The sequence below is a fragment of the Nylanderia fulva genome, unplaced genomic scaffold (assembly GCF_048542155.1).
Source record: "Nylanderia fulva isolate GAGA-0341 unplaced genomic scaffold, ASM4854215v1 Scaffold599, whole genome shotgun sequence".
Classification (NCBI taxonomy): Eukaryota; Metazoa; Arthropoda; class Insecta; order Hymenoptera; family Formicidae; genus Nylanderia; species Nylanderia fulva.
This window is the reverse complement of record NW_028190697.1, coordinates 24,158-44,205: the sequence shown is the minus strand read 5'-3', so window position 1 is coordinate 44,205 and position 20,048 is coordinate 24,158. Positions and strand designations below refer to the sequence as shown.

At 26.5% G+C, this 20,048-nt stretch overlaps 2 protein-coding genes across 7 annotated transcripts in view; both read right to left on the bottom strand.

The window, feature by feature from the left end:
- Nucleotides 1-108: 108 nt before the first annotated feature.
- The window catches only part of LOC114939334 (uncharacterized), a 31,793-nt gene continuing 11,853 nt past the window's right edge, over nt 109-20,048 (bottom strand). For 2 of the 5 annotated variants that reach the window (XM_085487687.1, XM_085487690.1), the window contains 3 exons: nt 1,126-1,259; nt 854-986; nt 109-669 (listed from right to left, as the gene is read on the bottom strand). In XM_085487687.1, coding sequence (XP_085343813.1) covers nt 577-669; nt 854-986; nt 1,126-1,259 — 360 coding nt within the window. In that variant the 3' untranslated portion in view covers nt 109-576. Of the gene's footprint in view, nt 670-853; nt 987-1,125; nt 1,260-16,906; nt 17,001-17,190; nt 17,321-17,461; nt 17,593-17,709; nt 18,155-18,244; nt 18,599-20,048 lie in introns of those variants that run through there. The other 3 variants (XM_029313595.2, XM_085487688.1, XM_085487689.1) reach the window with 3 other exon arrangements.
- LOC114945041 (uncharacterized) lies at nt 5,884-14,549 on the bottom strand. 2 transcript variants are annotated; one of them, XR_014925887.1, is made up of 5 exons: nt 9,065-9,408; nt 7,066-7,445; nt 6,820-6,950; nt 6,552-6,687; nt 5,884-6,367 (listed from the first exon to the last, which is right to left on the bottom strand). XR_014925887.1 is itself a non-coding variant. In XM_085487693.1 (5 exons), exons 1-3 carry the CDS (start codon nt 14,438-14,440, stop codon nt 6,831-6,833), a joined length of 549 nt encoding a protein of 182 aa, XP_085343819.1. In that variant the 5' UTR covers nt 14,441-14,549; the 3' UTR covers nt 5,884-6,367; nt 6,552-6,687; nt 6,820-6,830. The 2 variants fall into 2 exon arrangements, 1 of the variants encoding a protein (XP_085343819.1); XM_085487693.1 differs by lacking the exon at nt 9,065-9,408 and adding an exon at nt 14,392-14,549.

Sequence of the window (20,048 nt, the reverse complement as noted above, 5' to 3'; positions counted from 1 at the left end):
GATAAGAAATTTATTACGTCATATTTCGCATATATTGAAAGTGTTAAAAAAAGTTATCAAATTAGTTAATTTTTTTATTTTTTTATTTATTAATTCTTTTGCACCAATTCAAATTGTTGCTGTCACAAAATTTTCTTACATTATTATTTATATTAATTAATACAATAAATATCGCAGAAAGATAATAGCTATATTTTATTCATCGTTGATTCTTAATTGTCGAACATGTATGTATATATGTATATGTCAATAACATTCTATTATTAATTTAAAGTTATTATGTTGGTCCGAATCTGTAGATTGATCTGTAGGATTATATATTATGATAATTTCTACAGCATATTTCATGTTTTCATTTATATGTTCTACTAATTAAAATAAGACAGAAACTGTAAAATTTTTGCTTTGATTGATTTTTTGTGAATAAATGCCTCAATAAACACTTAAAACACGTAAAAGTATAGAAAATTGTAAATTATACATAATTGTTATCTGAAAATATCTCACAAAGCTCTTTATTTTTACAATGGTGCATGTTATATACTAATATGCGATTATGTTAATGCGCGTATGTTTTTACATTATACAATTCACTTCGACTAATTCCAAATTGTTTATTTTATGTTCTCTTATAAATTTTCTAACTAAAATTTCTATTATGTGCTTCATCTAAAAAAGTTAATTAAACATGAATAAAGATTAAATGTAAACATGGATTTAATTATAAATTAAAAAATGAAAGATGTACATTTCTCTTCTTTCTATACACATATAATGTAATTTATTAATTGCTTTTCAATTTACAAGCATATTAATAACTTAAAATTAATAGATGTAATAAATAAGTTTCAACCTGTGCAGTTTTTATTGCGGTGACGGGATGTGTTTTATAACGCTTGTAAGTTGGTAGAAAATCATGAAGACAATTCGGGAAATACCCGTGTTTTATGTAAAAACATCTTGCATTTTCTAAATTATTCGTGACGCTGTAAACAAATAAAATATTACCTTAATCATATGAAAATTTTTATAATAAAAAATTATATATGTACCATATGCGTATAATAAAAAAGAAAGATTATCGAGAAATGATGATAATGTCGAATCTAATATATCTATACTTACAACTCTGGTTTCCAAAATATACAGCGTCGTTGAAATTTAAGTATCACTGCATCGCAACGTAGACCAAGTCTTCTAGCCACGCTATGAAGTATTGTATATAAAATGATATCTGAACCAACTTTACTTTGTAAAACCTGTGCCAGGTATAATACAGAATAAATTAATCAAAGCGAGACAATATTAAAAACAACATATAACGTATACATATATGGCTCATAATTATATATATTATAATGTTTAATAACTTACATAATCTATACATAAACATTTGATATCTTCGGATATGGAGCTACATACTCGAAAGTTTAAAGTGCTAAATATATATTCCTGAAGTGTATCCATAATCTGCGTACTTTCTGTTTCATTCCAATGATTATCTTTGATATTGTTGGTTTTCCAATAAGAAAAAGTTTCTTCAGACGTGGAGAATATCGAATGGTTCGGATGCTTCTCCCTGAGACGATTCCGTACCTTTTGTGCGATTGTATCCAATGATGCACTTACATTCGTGTAACATACATCTTTTCGAGGTTGAATTTGTTGTGCTATGAAAGTACAATTTTTTCTAAAAGCTGTTTTATTTCAGCTTCGTCTCTATATCTGTCCAACTCATTTCGTATCGAAGATAGCTTTTCATAGTGAGACATTTCTATATTGCAATAACTTTCGATTGATTTGCGATTCCTAAAAAATGTATATTGAAGTATTAACTAATGATTAAATACATTAAATTGTAATAATAGTAGCATTATAATATATATGAAAATCCTACTGTGGAAATTGTGTTAACAAGTATTTAATCTCCTCAATATAAAACATATATTTCAGCACATTTATAGGCTCATGTGGACGATCAGGAAAAAATAGATTTTCAGGCAAAGAATGTACATATTTATCGATATTACCACTGAATTTTTTTACATTAGTTGTTAATTTCAATACATTAGTAAATGAGTTATCGAAGTAATTTCGATTTGATCTATTATTGTAAAAATAATCATAAAAGAGAATTTGAGACAAATAACTTCGCAATTGTGTCACAGAATTTATGCCTATTATAACAAAGTTTAGGTTTTCTTTCTTTTCTTTCTCCGTAAGACTTTCATATCTTTTCTTCGCATAGGGCCATCTAAAATACGACCATAAAATATTGTAATAAATTTTTGATAATGATACTTAGTGTTGTGTCAAGATTAATTTAAAAATAGCTGGATAAAGATGAGATAAAAGTATGTAAATTAATCTTAGATAGGATAAAGATGATTTTGTTTTAAGTGTATCTAGATAAAAGATATAATTATATGACTATTTATTTAAATAATTGTTTAGATAATAATATTTAAGACTGCTTATGTAAACACAGTTATACAAGAAGTATAAATTATGAAAATATACAACAATATATGTATACATATCTTTATTTATAAATTTTTATCGCTTTACTGTCTACTTTAAGTATTCTTAAGTGCTATGATTCTGAATCAAAATTATCTGAAAATTATTGTAGATAAATAATATAGTAAAGGTAGTACTTTTTTTTATCTACTTGTAATATGCAGATATAAAGATAATACATATTTTTATTATTTATATGCAGATAAGATGACGCCACAGTTCTTCCATTTAATTTTATTTAGATAACATACAGCAAACTTTGATTATAGTAAACAATGTGATTGCACAAGTCATTTTTCAAATTAATAAATTTTTTTAAGTATACAATTTTTAAAGCATGAGTATATATATGTCACTTCTTTTTATACTTTAATCAGAAAAAGAAAATATATAATATTCAATTTTAATTCGTAATTTAATTTATACTCTCTCTTCTCTCCCTCTTTTCAAATTTTGATTCCAATATGTATATTGCATAATTCTATAAGTGTATTCTATATGCAATTAATAAACATTAATGTACTTATGTGTGTGTATGTATAGATTAAGTTTTTTTTTTAATATTATGTAGAACAATTTTTTCGAAAGCATATATACAAACAATGTCGACTGTGCTTATATATGTCACCTGGCATGTTTTTATTTTTATAAAGATTTTATTGTGATTTTAATGCTGTTTATAAAAAAGAACCGATAGAAAAATATCAAATCTGTTTGTTTTTATCACAAATATATATCATATATATTTTTATATTTAAAAATGCAATTAAATATAATATATTGAGGAATACACATTATAATAAATAAACCAAGTTATGTTTATGTTGTATTTTTATTATTTAAATCTAAAAAAAAATTATTTAATGACAGAACATTTTTTGACCGATATATATATAGGCTAATTAATATTTATTTAATTAATCACACAACGTTTCATATAATTTTCGGCCTTTTCAAATGTTACTGTCAAGTATGCGAAGGACCAAAATTATATGGTCGAAACACTGTGGTCGAAACGTTGTGTGATTAATAAATGAACATTAATTAGCCAGTATTAGTCGAAAAATATTCGGTCTCTTAATTTTTGACAGTTGAAAATTAAGAATTCTTATCAGTATATTATTTAATGTTTACATTCCAAATAAACATATATATATATATGTTTATACATATATGTGTATATATAACGGTAGAGTTTGTCAAATTTATTATTGAGCAATAGAAAAAATAGTTAAGTAAAATAAAATACGATAATAAAATAAAAGATTTAAATTTAAGCTATTTTCAATATAAAAGTAAAGTAAATTAATATGCAAGATAAATACAACATACCTAATTTTTCTAATATATTATTTTTTTAAATTATATTATATATGTTATATATAATTATATTATATATTATAGTATATGATATGTTATATTTTTTTAAATAATAATGTAATAAAATTCTTAAGACAATGTGCTACCGTTAATTAAAAGATCGAAAAATTGAATTACTTTTAATTACTATAAACAAAAAATAAATCATTTTACAAATTAAATCAGTAGAAAGAATAAATTAAATAATTGAAGAAATTAATTTGAAGATTACGTATCTAATATGCTGTAATCTGTTTTGTCCGTTTTGTATCTTTTTAATCTATTTATTTTTGTGTATTTCTTACACTATATTTTTAATAGGTTTTATTTATAAAATTTATTTTATATTTATAAAATACGTTTTTTGCTAAAATGGTATACATTATGTGACAGAGGATATTGAGATATAATAAAAAAATGTACAAATTACAAGAATTACCTCTGAAATAACTTTTTTTCCAAGAACTTGTTATATGTGGCTGCTGCATAACGAAATTGCTGGCACACGCATCGAAAGTTAATGATATCTTCAATAGTGATAACATTATATCCGAGAATGATGGTTATTATCTCCTCTGGTAAGCGCGTTATTTCACAGTCAGACATTATATGAAACAAAACACAAGGAAAAAGTATAAATTAAAGTGATTGCAAAATACTATTCGCGTAATTAATTCCTTGCTTTTCGCAGTACACGAAATGAGTCTGCCGATTACAAAGAGCACAGATGTGTGTTTGATGTACACGAGAGACGTATTCCACTGTAGACGTTTTGTTCTTTATTATAAAATTTGACCTCAAATTTTAAAGTCTTATTGCTTGTTTTCACTAAGATATAAATATAAGAACTTGCCACGGCATGCGCAGAAAATGTAATTTAGAACTAGCAAAAATTACCACTTTTTTCTGTGCACTTGAAAGATAGAACGTGGTAAATAATTTATTTATTAATTATTCTTCATTATTACTATTTATTTATTTATTGTTCTTTATTTAAGTTTAATTAAAATAATATATTTTTTCAAATTTATCAGTTATTTGAAATCTTACTAATTTCCATGTATTTGTATTATTTATTATTTAAGCTTAATTAAAATAATTTTATTTCAAGTTATCAATTATTTTATTAAATTTTACCAACTTTTATGTATTCATATTTTACAATTTACAACTCCAGTGCTGTGCATTATGAAATGTTCTCGATGGGAGAGAAAGGGAAAGAGATAGATTTACATTTTTCATTTTTCAAATCTTAACAAATAAAATTCTCAGCTAAAATAAAATTTCCGACTTACAATACGAATATTTAATAAATGATGCATGTACAAGTAGTCGATATAAGAATATTCTACAATTTTATGTAGTTTTATTCGCGCGTATATATGGGGTGTATATATTTTAGTAATCTAAACTTTATAAGAATATAAAACTTCATGGATTAAATACAAACTTAAAATGAACAGACTATGCGAACTCAACGCAGATGTTTGTGAATAAATCTCAATTCGAGATTTTAATTTCTATGTTTTTTTTTATCTCCCTACAAAGATGTAGAAAAGCAAAATATATCGGTCCAAAAGTCGCTGAATCGGAAACTGAGGAATTAAAATTGAGATTCTAAAATTGAGATGAATTTGCAAAATCTGCAATTATGCTAATATCATACAAAATCTAATATCATTTATAAGCTTTTATCGTCTCCTTCAATACAAAAGAATTATGTATATTTGAAAATATAAAAATCATTGGTTTTCATTAACATACCTATTTATACATTCGCAACACACTATCGATTATATAAGTTTTAAAATAATAGATATTAATAGATGGCAAATTTATTACGTCATATTTCGCATATATTGGAAGTGTTAAAAAAAGTTATTAAACTAATAAATTTTTTTATTTTAAGATTTATTAATTCTTCTGCACCAATTCAAATTGTTGCAATCACACAATTTTCTTACTTTATTATTTATAATAATGAATACAATAAATATCGCAGAAAGATAATAGCTATATTTTATTCATCGTTGATTCTCAATTGTCGAACATGTATGTACATATGTATATGTCAATAACATCCTATTATCTATTATGTTAGTCCGAATCTGTAGATTAATCTGTAGGATTATATATTATGACAATTTCTACAGCATATTTCATTTTTTCATTTATGTGTTTTACTATTTAAAATAAGACAGAAACTGTAAAATTTTTACTTTCATTGACTTTTTGTGAATAAATGCCTCAATAAACAATTAAAATACGTAAAATTATAGAAAATTGTAAATTATACATAATTGGTATCTGAAAATATCTCACAATGCCCTTTATTTTTACAATAGTATATGTTATATACTAATATGCGATTATGTTAGTGCGCGTATGTTTTTTACACATTAAAATTCACTTCGATTAACATCAAATCATTTATTTTATGGTCCTTTATAAACATTCCAACACAAGTTTTTATTATGTAAAAATCCATCTAAAAAAGTTAATTAAACATGAATAAAGATTAAATGTAAACAAGGATCTAATTATAAATTAAGGAATGAGAGATGTACATTTCTCTTCTTTCTATACACATATATTGTAATTTATTAATTGCTTGTCAATTTACAAGCATATTAATAACTTAAAATTAATAGAAGTAATAAATAAGTTTCAACCTCTTCAGTTTTTATTTTACTGACGCCATTATATGTTTCATAAGACTCGTAATCTTGTAGATAATCATGAAGACAATTCGGGAAATTTTCGTCTTCTATGTAAAAACATCTTGCATTTTCTAAATTATTCGTGACGCTGTAAACAAATAAAATATTACCTTAATCATATGAAAATTAAAAAAAAATTATATATGTATGCGTATAATAAAAAAAGAAAGATTATCGGGAAATTCTGATAATGTCGAATTCTATATATATCTATACTTACAATTTTGATTTTCAAAATATACAGATTTGAGTGTCAACATCTATTACAACGCAACGTAGACCAAGTCTTCTAGCCACGCTATGAATTAATGTATATACAATGATATCTTCACCAACTTTACTTTGTAAAACCTGTGCCAAGTATAATACAGAACAAATCAATCAAAGCGAGAGAATATTAAAAACAACATATAACGTATACGTATATGGCCCATAATTATATATATTATAATCTATAATAACTTACATAATCTATACAAAACCATTTGATATCTTCGGGTGAGGAGATACGTGCTTGAATGTTCAAGGTGCCAAATATATATTCCTGGAGTGTATCCATAATCTGCGTACTTTCTGTTTCGTCCCAATGATTATCTTCGATATTGTTGGTTTTCCAATAGGAAAAAGTTTCTTCAGACGTGGAGAATATCGAATGGTTCGGAGAATATGGAATTGAGTTCTCGAAGTAATTTTGATTTGATTTATTATTGAAATAATAATCATAAAAGAGAATGTGAGATAAATAATTTCGCAATTGTATTGCAGAATTAATGCCTATTATAACAAAGTTTAGGTTTTTTTTCTTTCTCCGTAAGATTTTCATATCTTTTCTTCGCATAGGGCCATCTAAAATACGACCATAAAGTATTGTAATAAATTTTTGATAATGATACTTAGTATTGTGTAAAGATTACTTTATAAATTAGCTGGATAAAGATGAGATAAAAGTATGTAAAAATTTATCTTAGATAGGATAAAGATGATTTTGTATTAAGTATATCTAGATAAAAGTTATAATTATATGACGATATATTTATTTAATTGTTTAGATAATAATATTTAAGACTGCTTCTGTACACACAGTTATACAAGAAATATAAGTTATGAAAAAGATACAACAATATATATATATTCATATTTTTATCGCTTTATTGTTTACTTTAAGTATTCCAATGTGCTATGATTCTAAATCAAAATTATCTGAAAATTATTTTCAATAAATAATATAGTAAAGGTAGTACTTTTTTGTATTTATTTGTAAGATGAAGATGTAAAGATAATACATATTTTTATTATCTATATGTAGATAAAATGACGCTACAGTTCTTCTATTTAATTTTATTTAGATAACACACAGCAAACTTTGATGATAGTAAACAATGTGATTGCACAAGAAATTTTTCAAATTAATAAATTTTTTAAAGTGTACAATTTAAAGCATGAGTTTATATAAGACACTTCTTTTTATATTTTAATTAGAAAAAGAAAATATATAATAGTCAATTTTAATTTGTAATTTAATTTATACTTTTCAAATTTTGATTTCAATATGTATATTGCATAATTCTATAAGTGTATTTTATATCAATTAATAAACATTAATATGCGTATGTATGTATAGATTAAGTTTTTTTTTAATATTTTGTAGAACAATTTTTTCGAAAGCATTATTACAAACAATGTCGACTGTGTTTATATATGTCACTTGGCATGCTTTTTACTTTTATAAAGATTTTATTGTGATTTCAATGCTATTTATAAAATAGAACCGATAGAAAAATATCAAATCTGTTTGTTTCTATCACGAATATATATCATATATATATAACTCTTATATTTAAAAATGCAATTAAATATATTGAAGAATACACATTATAAGAAATAAACAAAGTTACTTTTTTGTTGTATTTTTAATAATTAAATTTAAAAAAAATTATTTAATGACTGAATATTTTTCGACTGATATATACCAGTTAATATGTATTTAATTAATCACACAACGTTTCATATAATTTTTGGCCTTCTCAAATGTTACTGTTAAGTGTGCGAAGGACCAAAATTATATGGTCGAAACACCGTGGTCAACACATTGTGTGATTAATTAAATAAACATCAATTGACAAATGTCGGTTAAAAAATATTTGGTCTTTTAATTTATGACAGCCAAAAATGAAGAATTCTTATCAGTATATTACATTTAACGTTTACATTCCATATATATATATATGTACATGTATATTATATATGTATATATATAACGGTAGAGTTTGCCAAAATTATTGAGCAATAGAAAAAATGAAAGCGAAAAATTTAATATGCAACATAAATGCAACATATCTAATTTTTCTAATATTTTTTATTTATTATATATTATTAATATACGTTTTTCGCAGAAGTGATGTACATTGTGCAACAAGCGTTAATGAGACAAAATAACAAAAAGATTTACAAATCACATAAATTACCTCTGAAATAACTTTTTTTTTAAGAACTTGTTATATGTTGTTGTTGCATAACGAAATTTCGTGCACACGCATCGAAAGTTAATGATATCCTTAATAGTGATAACATTATAATCGAGAATGATGGTTAAGATCTCTTCTGGTAAGCACGTTATCTTACAATCAGACATCATGGCAAACAAAACACAAGAAAGGAATATAAATTAAAGTGATTGATATATACTATTCGCGTAATTAATTCCTTGCTTTTCGCAGTACACGAAATGAGTCTGCCGATTACAAAGAGCACAGATGTATGTGTTTGATGTACACGAGAGACGTTTCCACACTACAGACGATCTGTTCTTTATTATTAAATTTGACCTCAAATTTTAAAGTCTTATTGCTTGTTTTCACTAAGATATAGATATACGGACTGGCGACGGCATGCGCAGAAAATGTAATTTAGAACTAGCAAATTTACCATTTTTTCTATGCGCTTGAAAGATAGAACGTGGTAAATAATTAATTTATAATTTATTTTATTATCACTTTATTTATAGTTCTTTTTATCATTTAAGTTTAATTAAAATAATATAAATTAAGAGTTTAACTAGGCTCTGTAATATAAATATAAATTTAACATATATAAGATAGGCAATAAGAGCCAAATCGCGGATGACAGTGCGTTATTCTAAACGAAACTAAATTTTTTCGTTAGAATTAAATACCTGTGCACAAGGCACCAAATTTTTACTTGGGCACGGCCAAGATATAAAATTGGAATAATCTCTACAAGAGATTTTTAATTCCATGTGTCCCCTATTCCCCCTAAAGAAATAAAGTGCGAGAGAAAATAGGCTCTTATTGCCTATCTTATATATGTTAAATTTATATTTATATTACAGAGCCTAGTTAAACTCTTAATTTATACACGCTGGCTTAAAGGCGTTTATTTACCAACATTAATATATATAACAGAGAAAAGTATAGAATCGAAAGGATCTGAATAGCTCAGTTGGAAGAGCAGTCGCCCGGCAAGCGAAAGGTCTCGGGTTCGATTCCCGATTCTGCGACTTTCGGATCTATATTTTTCTCTCGCACTTTATTTCTTTAGGGGGAATAGGGGATACATGGAATTAAAAATCTCTTGTAGAGATTATTCCAATTTTATATCTTGGCCGTGCCCAAGTAAAAATTTGGTGCCTTGTGCACAGGTATTTAATTCTAACGAAAAAATTTAGTTTCGTTTAGAATAACGCACTGTCATCCGCGATTTGGCTCTTATTGCCTATCTTATATATGTTAAATTTATAAAATAATATATATTTCAAATTTGTCTTATTATTTTAAATTTTACTAATTTCTATTTATTTATATACTAGCTTTTCGGACCGCGCTTCGCGCGGTCCTCAAAGCCTTTCTATAAGATAAGAAAAATAAGAAAAAATAAAATTTGACATATAAAAATGAATTTATAATGATTTATTTCATTGATTTTTTTCCATAATAATTTTTAATATCTATTTCTAATGTACATATTATATGTAATTTTTATGTATATATTTATCTATTATTAAAAATATATCTCTATATGTATCAAATATCTAATATTAATTTGAGCGTGTCTTAAAGAAAGAGAGAGAGCGTGTCTTAAAAAAAGAGGGAAGAAGAGAGAGAATGTGTGTCTTAAAGAAAGAGAGAGAGAGAGAGAACGTGTGTCTTAAAAAAAGATTGAGAGAGGGGGGGGGGACAGAGAGAGAGTGAGAGAAAGAGAGAAAAAGAGAGAGGGAGGGAGGGAGAGAGAGAGAGAGAGAGAAAGAAAGAGAGAGAAAGGGAGGGGGAGAGAGAGAGAGAGAGGGAAAGAAAGAGGGGGAAAGAGAAAGAGGGGGAGGGGGAGAAGGGAAGAGAGAGCGAGAAAGAGAGCGTGTGTCTTAGAGAGAGAGAGAGGGGAGAGAGAGAGAGAGAGAGAGAGAGAGAGAGAGCGTGTGCGTGTGTCTTTTTTAAAGAAAAAGATAAGATATATTTTAGATATATTTTATATATTTTTTTAAAATAATCTAAGTAGCGAAGCACTTTTTGCCGAAAATAATTTATTTTAGACGAATAGGTATAACAGTAACTGTCTGCTGCTTTGACAAAGATGATACAGATTTACATATTGATATAATTTATAATAGTATTTCCGCGTCCACGGCCACGTCCTGCTCTTGCCCATCGAGCTTTAGTTTTTGCTGTAAAAAGAATATACATAGACACATTTGGTATTCAGACTTCGCAACACACACTTGAAATATCGGGAAAAAGGACTTGTTAAAACGATAATCATGTTTAAATATCGCATAACTTGGCACCTCAGACCAATCGCCTTGCATATCTATTGGTCAACAGCGAAGAATCGTTTTAATTTTATATTTTAATATTTAACTAACTTTGTATTTTTAACATTTAACTTTGTATTTTAATATTTAACTTTTATGTATTGATAAAGACTGTAGTGCAGTCGAAACGTTTACAATTTATATCGATTCTGTAACGGAATGTTATTTTAATTATTTAACTATTAATAAATTTTTACACCTTATTTATTTGCTTGTTTAGTTGGCCTATTATATTTGATTTGTTTAATTTTGTTAATTTATACGAGCCTTTCATTAATTAATTTTAATATACATAGATTTTTTATATTATAAGAGAATTAATCCATAAATGTAAAAGTAGGTCACGGTTATATATAGATAAATGAATAGAAAAAAATATTTATAAATATGGATACTTACGTTGAAATTTATCTTCTTCCATTTCTTTTAAAACTGCAGGCTGTGGATTGTTAGTAACCACCTCAGGTTGTATATTTTCAACAGCCACCTCAGGTTGTGGATTATTATTAACAGCCACTTCAGGTTGTAGTGGCTGTTTGGCCAAAGCAGCGGTCAGTTGCCGTTGCAACTCCCGTAGTACCTTTGTGTTCAATATATCATTTTCGGCATTAAAATCTTCGCTACCGTTATTCTAAAAATAGATAAATTAATAGATTAATCATTTTCTCTCTCTCTCTCTCTTTCTCTTTAACACACACAAACACACATGTCTATCTTTTTCTCTCTCTTTCTCTTTTACTATCCCTCCCCCCTCTCTCTCTCCCCCTCTCCTCCTTCCTCACTCTCTCTCTCTTTCTTTAAGACACACGCTCTCTCTCTCTCTCTCTTTAAGACACACGCTCTCTCTCTCTCTCTTTAAGACACACGCTCTCTCTCTCTTTCTTTAAAACACACGCTCTCTCTCTCTCTCTCTCTCTCTCTCTCTCTCTAAGACACGCGCTCTCTCTCTTTCTCTCTCTCTCTTTAAGACACACGCTCTCTCTCTCTCTCTCTTTCTCTCTCTCCCTCTTTCTTTCTTTAAGACACACGCTCTCTCTCTCTCTTTCTTTAAGACACACGCTCTCTCTCTCTCTCTCTTTAAGACACACGCTCTCTCTCTCTCTCTTTAAGACACACGCTCTCTCTCTCTCTCTTTAAGACACACGCTCTCTCTCTCTTTCTTTAAAACACACGCTCTCTCTCTCTCTCTCTCTCTCTCTCTCTCTCTCTAAGACACGCGCTCTCTCTCTTTCTCTCTCTCTCTTTAAGACACACGCTCTCTCTCTCTCTCTCTTTCTCTCTCTCCCTCTTTCTTTCTTTAAGACACACGCTCTCTCTCTCTCTTTCTTTAAGACACACGCTCTCTCTCTCTCTCTCTCTCTCTCTCTCTCTCTCTAAAATTAAAATCTACTTACATTATGCTGATTTGAACTGCATGCATTTTCGCTGCTCTCTTTAGACATGTTGGTTAAGCCGTATTATGTGTCACATTGATTTAAAAAAAGTTGAAGGAAATGTATATATAAAATAAGAATATTGAATTTAAATGTTACTATGGTCAAGACATATAAATTAAAGGTTTATTTACACGAATTGCACACATAATCACAAACACGTATACAAATTTTTTTTAAATTATTTCTTGGTGTGACCAAGTCAATAAATGCGTATGCACATGGGTGCATGGGTGGATAAATAGGATGATAAAAATTTGTTAAAATCATAGTAGCCATCCCCGACAAAGTTTGAGTACAAATTTCGAAAAAATCTGTGAATGCGTGGGTGGAGGTGTAACACTTGAAAAAACCACATCGTCACCATCTCCACAAAATTTGCAACATTTTGGTACCAATTTAAAAAAAATCGGTTCATAAATATGCGATTGCGTAAGTGGGTGCGTGGATGAAGGCGTAAACTTAAAAAAATAAAACAGCAGTTTTCTCAGAAAAATTTGCAACATTTTGGTACTAATTTCGTGAAAATTGGTCCATAAATGCGCATGCGTGTGGGTGCGTGGGTGGGGGTGTAACACTTGAAAAAACCGCATCGTCGCTATCTCCAAACAATTTGCAACATTTTGATACCATGTGTTCAGAAATATTGCAAAAAAAGAAACATGTATGTATAGATAATGTATAATGTATAATGTATAATGTATGTATAGATTAAGTTTTTTTTTAATATTTTGTAGAACAATTTTTTCGAAAGCAACATATTTACAAACAATGTCGACTGTGCTTATATATGTCACTTGGCATGTTTTTACTTTTATAAAGATTTTATTGTGATTTCAATGTAAATTTATAAAAAAGATCCGATAGAACAATATCAAATGTGTTTGCTTCTATCACGAATATATATCATTTATGTAATTTTTATATTTAAAAATGCAGTTAAATATATTGAACAATACAAGTTATAATAAACCGAGTTACTATTATGTTGTATTTTTAATAATTAAATCTAAAAAAAAATTATTTAATGACTGAGTATTTTTTGACAGATATACATATAGGCTAATTAATATTTATTTAATTAATTACACAACGTTTCATATAATTTTTTGTCTTCTCAAGTGTTACTGTTAAGTGTGCGAAAGACCAAAATTATATGGTCGAAACACCGTGGTCGAAACGTTGTGTGATTAATTAAATAAACATTAATTGACGAATGTTGGTTGAAGAATATTTGGTTTTTTAATTTTTGACAGCCGAAAATTAAGAATTTTTATCAGTATATTATATTTAATGTTTACAATCCATATATATGTATATATATATATAATGGTAGAATTCGCCAAAATTATTGAGCAGTAGAAAAAATGAAAGCGAATAATTTAATATGCAACATAAATGCAATATACCTAATTTTTCTAATATTTTGTATTTATTATATATTTATAATATACGTTTTTTGCAGAAGTGATATACATTGTGCGACAGGCGTTAATGAGACAAAATAACAAAAAGGTTTACAAACCACAAGAATTACCTTTGAGATAACTTTTTTTCCAAGAACTTGTTATATGTGGCTGCTGCATAACGAAATTTTTTGCACACACATCGAAAGTTAATGATATCCTCAATAGTGATAACGTTATAGCTGAGAATGATGGTTATTATCTCCTCTGGTAAGTACGTTATCTTACAAACATTATGACAAACAAAACACTAGAAAGGAATGTAAATTAATGTGATTGCAATATACTATTCGCGTAATTAATTCCTTGCTTTTCGCAATACACGAAATGAGTCTGCCGATTACAAAGAGCACAAATATGTGTTTGATGTACACGAGAGATGTTTTCTACGATACAAAGGGTCTGTTCTTTATTATAAAATTTGACCTCAGTTTTTAAAGCATTATTGCTTGTTTTCACTAAGATATAGGTATAAGAACTTGCCACAGCATGCGCAGAAAATGTAATTAAGAACTAGCAAATTTATTATTTTTTCTTATGCGCTTGAAAGATAGAACGTGGTAAATAATTTATTTATTATTTATTTTATTATTACTATTTATTTATTTATTGTTTTATATTTAAGCTTTATAAAAATAATTATTTTTTTTTAATTTATCAATTATATCAAGTTTCACTAATTTTCTTGTATTTATATTATATATTATTTAAGTTTAATTAAAATTATTTAATTAAATTTTACTAATCTTTTGTATTTATATTTTACAGTTTACAGCTTCAGTGTTGTGCATTGTGTCGGTGAGTCTGGCCAATTTTTATTTTATTTTTGTGAAATTGTTGCGTTATAAATATTCTAGCGATACTTTTTATTATTCACATAAAAAAAGTTTAATTAAACATGAACAAAGATGATTATGAAAATCACATATAAGGGAAAAATATGTATCGCAAATTATATGTGTTTGGAGAAAAAATGAAAAAGTATTTTTATCTAACGCGTGACGTTCATTTTTTGATCAAATGTAAAACATAAAAAATTTTTGTTCAACATTTTTAGATGCACATATGTATTACTAAACATTTCAATAAAAAATGTATATATAATGTTCTAGCGAAATAATTCATATAAACATTCGTGTTGTAAGAATCAAGAATTTTATTTTAGCTGAGAATTTTATCTGTATAAAGATTTGAAAAATATAAATCTCTCTCTTTCCTTTCTTCTCTTATGGAGAAAAAATTCATAAAATTCTATATTCTATTATTCCTTTGGTACTATTTAGGGAAATTCAAGGATATTTTATGAAATTGAAATAAATGTATCATTAATTTAAAAGAATTATTTATCTCGTTTAACTTGTCGCAAATCTTGCTTTTCTGAATGATCTTAAATGTGTTCTATACTTAAGTGTGGAGTATATTTGCTGTTCTAAGCACGTGCGTTTCAATTATATGTTTTTTTTTTTTTTATATTTTCAGGTATATAAAATATTTTGGTATAAGTCTTTGTACAATCATCTCATTTTAATATATTTCCTGATATAGAATAAGAAGGCCGCACACCTGAAACATTATGTATAAATTTCTTTTTGCTTTACTATTATATGATATTTCATACATGTATCGCTAGATGATAGGATGAAATTTTTATCACAGATTTCGCATGTTGCACGTTGTTCGTTATATTTTTTAAAGTAATGCCTCATCCATTGAAGAGATCCTCTGCATAAAAGGAAGATTTGAGTTGTTGGAATTAGTAAAATTTCAAAATCTTGCTTGTATCTTGCATGAATTTGCAAAATCTGCAATTATCCTAATTTCATTCAAAATCTAATATCATTAATAAGTTTTTATTATTTCTTTCAATTCTTTATACGCCTATTTAAATCTTCGATATTTTGAAATATAAACATTAAGGAATTAGTGCAAAATATAAATATAATGTTTATTCTTATACAAATGCAACATACTATCGATAATAAAAGTTTCAAAATAATAGATATTAATAGATGCAAATTAGTTACGTCATATTATGCATATAATTAAAGTGTTAAAAAAAGTTAACGAACAAATTAATTTTTTTATTTTAAGATTTATTAATTCTTCTGCACCAATTCAATTTGTTGCAGTCACAAAATTTTCTTACTTTATCATTTATATTATTTACTACAGTAAATATCGCAGAAAGATAATAGATATATTTTATTTATCGTTGAATTTCAATTGTCAAACATGTATGTATATACTCGTATGTATATGTCAATAACATCCCATTATCTATTATGTTGGTCCGAATCTGTAGATTGATCTGTAGATGGATTATATATTATAATTTCTACAGCATATTTTACGTTTTCATTTATTTATTCTATTATTTAAAACGAAATATAAGACAGAAACTGTAAAAGTTTTATTTCAATTGAATTTTTTGTGAATAAATGCCTCAATGAACACTTAACCACGTTAAATTATAAAAAATTGTAAATGATACATAATTTTTATCGGAAACAATCTCATAAAACTATTTATTTTCACAATGATATATATTATATACTAAGATGCGATTATATTCGTTCGCATATGTTCTTTACACATTAAATTTCACTTGGACTAATCCCAAAGCGGTTATTTCATGTTCCATTATAAACTCGCCAACGAAACTTCTTATCATCAACGACATCTAAAAAAATTAATTAAACATGAACAAAGATAAATGTAAACAAGGATCCAATTATAAATCAAAAAATGAGAGATTGCACATTTCTCTTCTTCTTATACATATTTAGTGTAATATATTGATTCTTTGTAAATTTACAAGTATATATTAATAACTTAAAATTATTAGAAGTAATAAATAAGTAATTTTCAACCTCTGTAGTTGTAATTGTGATGGCGAGTGCTCTACATAACGTGTTAGCTGATAGATAATTTCTAAGACAATTCGGGAATTTCTCGTGTGTCATGTACAAACATCGTGCATTTTTTAAATTATTTGTGACGCTGTAAACAATTAGAATATTATCTTAATTATTATTAAAATTTTTATAATAAAACATATATATATATATGTATGCGTATAATAAGAGAAGAAAAATTACCGAAAAATTATAATAATGTCGAATCTAATATATCTGTACTTACTATTTTGGTTTCCAAAATATAGAGATTTTAGTCAGAAAAACTATTACGTCGCAACGTAGACCAAGTCTTCTAGCCACGCTACTAAATATTGTAAATACAATGATATGTTGACCATATTTACTTTGTAAAACCTGCGTCAGGTATAATACAGAATAAATTAATCAAGGCGAGAGAATATTAAAAACAACATATAACATGTACGTATATGGTCCATAATTATATAGATATTATAATGTATTATAACTTACATAATCTATACATAAACTTTTGAGATCTACTTTACGTGAGTAGCTACATGGTCGAAAGTTCAAAATGCCAAATATATATTCCTGAAGTGTATCCATAATCTGCGTACTTTCTGTTTCATCCCAATGATTATCTTCGATACTGTTGGTTTTCCAATAGGAAAACGTTTCTTCAGACGTGGAGAATATCGAATGGTTGGGATGCTTCTCTCTAAGAAATATCAGTACCTCTTGTGCGATTGTATCCAATGATGCACTTACATTTGTGTAACATACATTTTCTCGAACTTGAATATATTTTGATATGAAAGTACACGTTTCTTCTAAAAGTTGTTCTTTTTCTAGTTTCTCTCTATATCTGTCCAACTCATTTCGTATCGAGGATAGCTTTTCATAGTGAGACTTTTCTATATTGCAATATCTTTCGAATGAATTGCGATCGATTCTGCTAAAAAATTCATGTATTAAAGTATTAACTAATGAATAAATACATTAAATTGTAATAATAGTAGCACTATGATATAAATAAAGATCTTACTGTGGAAATTGTGTTAACAAGCATTTAATCTCCTCAATATAAAACATATATTTTAGTTCGTCTATATACTTATCTGTAGGCTCAAGAAAAAGTATATTTTTATACAAACGCTTTACATATACATTGATGTTACCCGAGGATTTTCTTACATTATCGAATTTCAATATATTATTGATTGAGTCATTGAAATAATTTTTGTTTGATCTATTATTGTAAAAATAATCGTAAAAAAGAATTTGAGACAAATAATTTCGCAATTGTATCGCAGAATTTATGCCCTTTGTAACAAAGTTTATATTTCCTTCACCCTTTGTTGTATTAAGATTTTCATATCTTCTTTTTGTAATAGGCCATCTAAAACACGACCATAAAATACTGTAATAAATTTTTGATAATGATACAATGTTGTGTTAAGATTAATTTAAAATTAGCTAGATAAAAACGATATAAAAATATGTAAATTTGTCTTAGATAATTTTGTTTCAAGTATGTTTGAAAGTATATCTAATGAAAGATAAAATTATATGAAGATTTATCTAAATAATTTTTAATACTGCTTATGTAAAACACAGTTATACAAAATATGTAAATTATAAAAGAGATGCAACATTATACGTATATTCATATTTTTATTTATAAATATTTATCGCTTTACTGTCTACATCAAGTATTTTTATGCGCTATGACTCTAAACCAAAATTATCTGAAAATTATTCTACATAAATTAGATAGTAAAAATAATACTTTTTTTTAATGCAGATATAATACATATTTGTATTATCTTTTCAAATTATAAATTTTTCACTGTATACAATATTCAAAATATCAGTCAAAATATCACTTCTTTTTATATTTTAATAAAAAAACTAAAGTATATATTATTCTATTTTAATTTGTTATTTAATTTATACTACAAATTTATAATTTATACTGAATAACAGTGGTTTAATATTTATTTTTGATCTACATGTCATCAAACATACATTAAAACTATATTTTCAAAGATTCTAACATGTATATTGCGTAATTCTATAAGTGTATTCTATATGCAATGAATAAACATTAATGTTCGTATGTGTATGTATGTATATATTAAGTTTCTTTTTAAATATATTGTAGAACAATTTTTTTGAAAGCATATTTACATACAATGTCGACTGTGCTTATATGTTACTTGGCACGTTTTTACTTTTATAAAGTTTTTATTGTGATATCAATGCTGTTAGCAGAAAATACACCTTTTACCTTTATCTATATAACTCAAAGGATAGGTGTATATGAATAACGCAATGACTTAATACATATATGTTGTACTTTAATGAATGCTTACGGCTATGCGTAATAATAGAAAAGACACAAGGGAAGAAAGAACAAAAATGGACGTTACATACATATCGATAGTACAATCGATAATAGTTATATCGAGATCTAATGTTCGATACGTCTAATATAATTGCAGTGTGTATCAAACACCTATCAAATCCCCCACTATGATCACTCTGCAATTAGTTGTAATCCCAACTTCTCAATATGTTTATTTATTACAGTATGAGGTAATGGCTTTGTGAAGATGTCTGCCACGTTATCATTAGATGAGATATATTTTAATTCAATTAAACCGTTTTCATGCATTTCTCTAGTAATATGATAAGCAATATCGATATGTTTCGTGCGTGATCTCTCTATTCTATTTCTTGTAAAGTCAATTGCCGATTTATTATCACATCTAATGACATATGGCTTACATGGTATGTCTAAATCAATTGTCTGTGATAATTCATTGAACATCATATCCAACCATATA